The 8,151-nt window shown below is 36.8% G+C and overlaps 1 protein-coding gene across 4 annotated transcripts; it reads right to left on the reverse strand.

Annotated features, from left to right (window-relative positions):
- Positions 1-3,241: 3,241 nt before the first annotated feature.
- LOC136221888 (transcription termination factor MTERF8, chloroplastic-like) lies at positions 3,242-5,645 on the reverse strand. Of its 4 annotated transcripts, XR_010685357.1 has the most exons (4): positions 4,454-5,645; positions 4,265-4,321; positions 3,925-4,006; positions 3,242-3,756 (listed from the first exon to the last, which is right to left on the reverse strand). XR_010685357.1 is itself a non-coding variant. In XM_066009360.1 (3 exons), exons 1-2 carry the CDS (start codon positions 5,615-5,617, stop codon positions 4,295-4,297), a joined length of 1,191 nt encoding a protein of 396 aa, XP_065865432.1. In that variant the 5' UTR covers positions 5,618-5,645; the 3' UTR covers positions 3,242-4,006; positions 4,265-4,294. The 4 variants fall into 4 exon arrangements, 2 of the variants coding, with proteins under 2 accessions (XP_065865432.1, XP_065865433.1); XR_010685358.1 differs by lacking the exon at positions 4,265-4,321; XM_066009360.1 differs by having other exon boundaries at positions 3,242-4,006.
- Positions 5,646-8,151: the final 2,506 nt, after the last annotated feature.

The raw sequence follows: 8,151 nt of genomic DNA on the forward strand, positions 1-8,151 counted from the left end.
ACATGGCCATCTTCTCATCATCTGATGAGTCAGCTTCAGTTGAGTCAGCTTTCATGACAAGAGATTTTTGCTTCTTGTCTTCAGACTTTTCTTTCACTTCAAAGTTCTTCATTGAAATCTCGTGGGTCAGCAGAGATCCAATGAGTTCATCATATTTATATGTTGTCAGGTCCTGAGCTTCTTCAGCAGCTATTTTCTTTGCTTGGCAGCTTTTAGGGAGACTCCTTAGAATCTTCTTCACTTGTTCTTCTTCAGTGAAGTTCTTACCGAGTCTCTTAAGCTCATTGATTATATTAGTGAATCTTGCATTCATCTCAGAGATGTCTTCATTTTCGTTCATCTCAAACAGCTCGTACAGCCGCATATGTTGATTCACTTTGGACTCCTTGACCTTGCTGGTTCCTTCATAGGTCACTTCCAGCTTCTTCCAGATTTCTTGTGCTGACTCACAACCTGAAATCTTATTGTATTCTGCAGCATCTAACGCACAGTGAAGCATATTTATAGCCGAAGCATTATTTTGTAATTTCTTAAGGTCATCGTCTGACCACTCATCCTCGTTTTTGACAGTTTTTACACCGTCATTAGTCTCATAGGGAACAAAAAGGGCATTGGACTATAGCTAGCCATGCACTCATATTTGTTGCCTGAATGAAGTTTTTCACCATGTTCTTCCAAAATGTATAATTAGATCCAAAGAACAAGGGAGGCCGACTAATAGATAATCCCTCAGGGAGTATCTGGGTTGTTTGATTTCCTGGAAGGAAACGAGTGCTGTTCTCAGCCATTACAGGGATCAGCTCAAGATAGTTTTATCTTGATTAGTGAGCTATTAGGCTCTGATACCACTTGTTGGTCCCATGTAATGTAATAGGATTAGTTCCAAAGGGGGGGTAGGAACTAATATAACTTTTTCGCTTAATAATGCTGACTTAATTTAATGTTTGATAATTTAACTCAATTTTAGGTCAGCACGGCTGAGTGTGACGTGAGACAGCTGTAAGCAGACACTGACTAGAGTTGTTCCAATTGTGAGTTGGGAAGTAATACTTAAGTCAGTTTCCAACTCAGCACTCAGATTACTCAGCTTCAGCTTATACAGATTATTTACTGAGTAATTTTAAGCAAGCAAAACATACATATATATATCAGGAGAAAAGGTTAGAAGTTACTAAGCAGACTTATCCTGGTTCGGCCTCTCCGCCTACGTCCAGTCCCCAGAATCCTTCCGAGCTTTTTCAATCCTCTACTGAGCTCTTTAAAGGTAGAGCACAAACCTTTTACAATAGCAACTGAGTATGCAAGAGTACCGTCCTCTATTCGTCTACTCAATCCTATCTACCACTAAGCACTATAACCGAGTACTCAGCTTCTCTCTACCACTGAGTACTATAACCGAGTACTCAGCTTCTCTAACCTTTTACAGATGATACAAAAATTTGTTCTCACTTAATGAAGAACACTTTAGATGAATAAAATCACTCTAGACTTTTACACAATAATTGGAGTTTGGTGTAAGAGCTTGCTTTTTCTTTTCAGACAGCTTCTATTTTGGATTTTGACTTAGCGAAGATTTGCTTGTCTGTCTGTATGTGTTGTTGTTGATCCAAATGATGAATTGGCCTTTTTATAGTGATCTTTGGGGCGCCAATGATTTGAATTCCGACATAGCCATTGTGGGGTAACGGCTCCTTTCATCATTACTTTGTCAGCTTTCAGAGCTGCAGGCCAATCCTGTCTTCTGTTTAGGACAGGAGCCAGGTTTGTCTTCTTATGCCAGATTTGTCTTCTAGCCAAAAGTCAGATGGTCCATGCTCTTTCCCGAAAAAGTCTTCAGGACAGATTTCCGAGGCTTCTGATTTATTTCAGAGATTTGTCAGACATTGTCTTCCAAGTTGACGGATCATCGATGCTGACCTGACTACTCAGCTTGACTCAGTGGCTTCGCCTTCAAGCTTTTCTGAAGAAGACATTTCTTGCGCTAAGCTGAGTTGCATTCTACTCAGCTTCTGCTGTGTGACTTGCTTTTGCTGACTTTGTCTTGTCTTTCTCTTATAGACTTTTAGTTCCTGTTCTCGTTTACTTAGCTTACTCAACATTGAACAAATTCATTAGTACAATTAAATCAAAGCACTTAAATTTAATTGTTTAATCATGGGATTAACTTAAATAATTTTGTCAAATCAAAATCATGTGGAAAGGTGTTTCAACAATGTATTCTGTTGTGAACAAAGAGCTGGTCTCACAAGCTTTAGATATGGAGATATATAGATAGTTACATGGATCCGGTGAAGGAGTTCATTAAGATTAGAGACTCGACTTGAGATAACATAATGGATGGATTTATCTAGTGTCATCTGTTTCATCTCAAATGGTATTAGTAGGTATAAGTAATCCTCAGACTCAAATAAACATTAATTAGTGATTTTGGATTATGGAATGTGATGCTTTGATTCTGTGCGAGCACGGTCCACTACAGGGGGGCCTTGGGGTGTGTTAGAGCAGGGTTGGGTGTCACATAAAGTAATTGCAGGATAGTTAATGTTAGATTGAGCATTCGTCATTCCTGATAGATAAGAGATATATATCCATGGGCCTCTTATGGAAGAATTAAGTGAAACCCTTGCAAGGTGATAGGGTTAAGAGTAGAAATGGAGTTTTCACTTAACCTATCTATTCAGAGTTAATTCTACCTGAACAAGTAAAACAAACGTCTCGATATATGTAACTTGACATAATCCATAGTTACAAGATTCGTCTAAGGATATAACTGATGAAGGATCGAATTATACTGGACCTAATACTGAAAGGTAAAGGTCAGAATCAACCTGACTTCTTATCACTCTAGGGAAATGAGACAGTTCTGATAAAACAGTCTGCGGACTCATTTCGTTATATGTTTGAAATTAAATTAATCTAGTAGAATTAATTAAATAAACATATACGGCTAGTTTCGGTAAGAACCTAATGGGTCACACATGAAGTAAGACCGGATGATAGAATAGTAATTTAATAGAGAGAGAAAGAGGGGGCCGGAATTTATAGTCCTTTAATTATGAATTTAATTGTTTTATTAAGATAAATATAATTAGATTATATTATGGTTAAAACAATTAATAAGGATAATATTTATTAGGTAGTATAATGTGATTATACATCTATTTAATTATCCTAACCTAATTAATTATTCTAATTGGATTAGGATGGTATTTATTTAATATATTGTATTTGATATAATCATCTACTATAGTCATAAAATACTTCATTACCATTTTTATCAAATTCGAAATGAAACTAATGACAAGAGGAGATTGTAAGCTTATCCTCTCTTAAATCATATTACATAACAGCAAAAAAACATCAGCAGCAGCAACAAATCACTCTTTGTATTTGGAAGAAGCGAATTCTTGATATTGTTCCGGAGATTACCTACTCTTTTCTGTCTGCATGTTTAAGCTGTTTCGCTCGAAGCCAAGAATACAACGTGTCCAAGGCGACCAAACCAATCTGCTCCGGAGACGTAATCACATTCTGCAAGAATTTTACATTCCTAAAGCGCCAAAGACTCCAAAGAAACATGAGGACCTTCCCCCAAGTATTCCGTGACAAGCCCACAACACGGGTAAGACGAAGTTGGCAAAGTTGTCCACCGTGAAAGAAGCAGAAATAATTAAACTCAGTAGCCACGTTGTCTGCCACACATATTTAGCAACCGGACGTTCAAAAAACAAATGCCATGAGTCTTCAATGTCCCTACTGCAATAAACACAAATTCTATCAACCTCCATTCCTTAATTAAATTGAACCTACTGAACCAGTTTCCAAGCAAAAAACAAGGGATTTCTGCTCTCCAAATCTCCGCCCACGTCCCTGGAACATGAAATTGTTCTGTTGACTCCATTAACATAGCAAGGTTATACGCACCAGCTTTTTGGCGATCCATCTCCTGTTCTGCTGCTAATAAACCTCCCCCTCATGCCTACAGATTTCAGGTTGGTTCCATCTCCTGTTTGTTGGTAACAAGAAGTGCAGAATCAGAACATAAAGTAATTTGTGATAGCAACCCTCCTTTAGTTGTCTAAATGCACTTAGTGGTTGTAATTTGTAATTAGAAACATGAATGCCAATACTTGAGATTAAAGTCTGAATGAAATATATCAGAAAATTTGATAGATGTGATTTTGTTTAACATCTAAACATAGAATCTACTTAAACATCTAATCTTTTGTGCACAAACTAACAAAAATACTTTGACAGTTTGTACCTCCAGATTTCTACAAAAATTACCATCCAATCAGCAGTATGTTTTCCTGTAATCTTGCTGAAGGGAGAGTTTTAAATCAGTCCCCAAAATATATCCATTCAATTCAATATTGATAGTATTTGAAAGACAAAACCATAATTAGTAAAGTTAAGGACTATTAATCTATTTTCATTGCAAAGGAAAACTTACTTCCTCTCCATCGAGCACGGAGCTTTTAGCTTCCTTGATACCAAGATAAAAATCCAACAAACCAGGGACTTCATCTATGAATTGATCAATATATTTCTCCCGAAAATTCTTCTCACTTATGACTAAGATCTCTAACTTCTTAGACCCTTTTATCAGCTTTTTTGACTCCAAAACCTTCAAAACATGATACCTTGGACGAACTCTTTTCTCAATTGAATACCCAAGTAGATTGGGATTTACAATTATAGTTTGAGGCTCCAACTTCATAGTATTAAAGTAGAAATCCAAAGTCTTCCTAGTGTTCTCCTCAGATAAAGCTAAACATTGTGGATGTCGCTTGAAAGCTTTTAGAACATCCTCCTCACTAAATCCCAGACTCTTCATCACCTCAATTTTCTTATTCCAAGTTGACTCACTCATTTGTAACATCACTCTAAAAGCTTGTATGAACATTTTATCAGTAGTTTCAAAACCCAGATTTTTAACAGAATTCACAGCATTAATCAACCTTTCAGGATAATGGAGTATAAATCTTGGATGCAAAAGTAGTAACCTCTCCACAACATGAGCAGGCACTCCTCCCTCTTTCACTAAAACATCAACATTTGGTTGCAATAGAATCTTCATATTGTGAGTCAACAACCATGATCCACGCTTAACAACAGTTAGAAATTTCTCATCACTATCTAAAAACAACCTCAAACACTCGACAGACGGTTTGATTTGAGAAACTAAAGAGGCTCTGGTAATATTCGGATTCGACAAAATGATATGGGGAAGCATCTCACCTTCAAAGCCAATTTTGACGAGGTACTCAAATTTGGGTTTGAGATTGTCATGAATTCTGCAATTGAGAACTTGAGGGCGTTTCACGATCAATTGGGCGACATGGGTGTCGCTGAAATGATGAGATTTAAAGAGTTGGAGTACAGCTTGAGGGATTTGTGGAGTCTTTTCGTTGAGCTGAAACTTGTTGGAGACAGATAGAGCCGATTTTAATGAAAGCCCACATGAATTGACGAGAAATTCGACAGTAAACGATGACGAAGAAGTTTCAATGGTGGGTAATGGAGGAGGAACGGGAGATATAGTTGCAGAAGAATGAAGAAAACGTAATCGAATGTGAGGAAGGAAGATGATATTTCTAATGAAATTGGTAGCCATTTTTAGAAGGGGGAGAACTGAGACTGAATGAGAATCCATAAATTAGGTCTCATTCTATTCAATTTCAGAAAGGGGGAAATTGTACTTGAATCTAATTAAGGGGAAATTACAAATAAAACCCATTTGGTTTCATCTATTAGCAAATAGAGTACTTTATTTTATTTTATTTGGGATAATGTGCAAAAATACCCCCTAACGTTTGCACGCATGAGCAATTTTACCCTCATAACATTTAAAATGGTGCAATCTTACCTTTAACGTTAGCAGCCAAGAACAATTTTATCCCCAACGTTATCAAATTGGGCCGATTTGAGAAATAATTCATCAAACTATTTTCTCGGTCGTGAATCGTATCCTCTATACTTCACATGTGAGTCATTTTATCACTCATTAGTAATATATAATAAACATATGATTAGATGTGAAAAAAATTTAAAATATTTCGACGAATATTAAACTCCAATTCTACTATTAAATCACAGAAAATATGAATTTTTTTAAAAACAAATTGATATGCAATTGGTGCAGAATAAGGAATAAAATATCTATGTTTTATAATAATATCTAAAATTGAACTAACTTGACAACATTAGAGGTAAAATTGCTCTTGACTGCCAATGTTAGGGGTAAAATTGCACTATTTTAGACGTTATGGGTAAAACTGCTCCTAGCTGTAAACATTAAGGGTATTTTTACACGTTATCCCATTTTATTTTATAAAAAAGTATTGTGGATTATTATACTTAGTCATAATTTCCCACATTTAGCCTATTGCAAAGACGAAATTACCCTTTAGTAAAATTCCCAAATCCTCTCAAATTCTAAACTCAAATCCGGACAAAAAGTATAAATCGGGGGAGAGGCGTCAAAGGAAAGGGATTAATGGTACGTAATTTTGACTCGAACGGTTTTTTTTTTACGGTTTTGTGATTAAAATTTCTGATATTGTTGTTTTGAAATCGCGGGGTGGGGACGTATGCTTATCACGCCTCCACCACAGGAGAGGCGTATAAACATTACGCCCCTCCACAGATACAGGCGTAATGTTGATGGATGCGTGATAGCCATATGCCCCCACCATAGGATTGTCGTATTAGCATTACGCCCCCACCTGTGTGAGAGTGTGATGTTCATACGTCCGGGGGTAATTTATTTTATTTTTTTATAGTTAGAATAATTTTTAAATTCTTTTATTTTTATTTTCTCGTTTAAATTATTTGTATTTAGTGAGAATAATATTTTTTTAAAATTATAGTTATAAATATTTAGTTAGAATAATATTTTATTTTTTAATAGTTTTTTTAAAAAAAAATTATAGTTATAAATATTTAGTGAGAATAATATTTTAATTTTTTTTATAGTTATAATAGTTTTAATTTATTTTTTTAAAATTATAGTTAGAAATATTCAGTTGGAAATAATATTTAGTTAGACGAATAATATTTATATCCGGTTTCTAATTTTATAAAATAATATGGTCAATACGTGTAAAGACGGAGTGTAGCCGGCCATGTGTATGGATCTGTTTGGAGTTACGCAGGAGGAGTTGTTATCTTCGTCGGAGCACTACTGGAGTGGCAGATGTGTTTTTACAAATGTTGTGGAGGGCCTTACCCAGCCCGGGAGGATCGGAATGCCGGGACTCGAGCGACAGCATGGATACGACTTATTTTAGGATCCACCTTATTTATCAATAAGAGTGGCAATAGAATCAGATCGTCTCATCTCCAGAAGGTTCACGCCGGCGTCACATGGACTGTTGGACGTTCTTAGGGATCTGCTACACTTGCCACCTTATATCGGCAGCTAGGGATAGCGAGTAGAGGAGAGTGTTTGGGTATATGTGAATGTTTAACCCTCCTTTAGGCGTGGATATATGTGTACTTTCCGGTATTCCGGCCCCATCGACTACCACTCTAGACTCCAGATATTGCTCCCCAAGCGTGCAGATGGGATGTCGGGACTCCAGGCAGGAAGGCCTCCCGACTTTTGAGCTTTCGTGCACAGTTGGACCAGATGACGGCAATTGAGGTAAAATAATATTTTATAACTTGCAACAATTTACTTAAACAAATAATATTTTTTATTAACATGTTATTATATATATTTTTTTTTGCAGGTAATGTGGTTGCCTTATGGTCCAGTCGCCGATGATGATCAGTTTCGCGTGTCCTACACCGGGTGGATACGGTGTAGAGATATTGTTGAGCCATATATGCCCAACCGAGTACTTCGTCAGGTCGGTTATGTTCAAACTATCTCGACTGAGTATATTAGACCTGATACTGCATTTCGGTTATGAAAGTCTGTATCGTAGAGACTCACGCATTTCGAAGTGACAGTTGATGATACTTGGCGGAGATTTCCATCTACTCGTGGCGTTGATCGGAGGAGATGCCAAACAGTTGGAGCCGATCCTGGTGCTTGTGTTTTCGGGTACATGGAGTGGTACAGACGATATTCACATCCTCGTCTGCTTTGTGCCCCTCAAGATACGACGGTCCACCATTATCGCTCCAACATCGAATATGTAA

Source organism: Euphorbia lathyris, chromosome 3 (assembly GCF_963576675.1).
Source record: "Euphorbia lathyris chromosome 3, ddEupLath1.1, whole genome shotgun sequence".
Classification (NCBI taxonomy): domain Eukaryota; kingdom Viridiplantae; phylum Streptophyta; class Magnoliopsida; order Malpighiales; family Euphorbiaceae; genus Euphorbia; species Euphorbia lathyris.

Bases quoted from the DNA above. Each gene is read 5' to 3' on its own strand.
- LOC136221888 (XM_066009360.1), bottom strand. From the start codon at position 5,617: ATGGCTACCAATTTCATTAGAAATATCATCTTCCTTCCTCACATTCGA. The intron at 4,322-4,453 runs GTAAGTTTTCCT...CTCTCCCTTCAG, and splicing joins CCGTGCTCGATGGAGAGGAA to CAAGATTACAGGAAAACATA.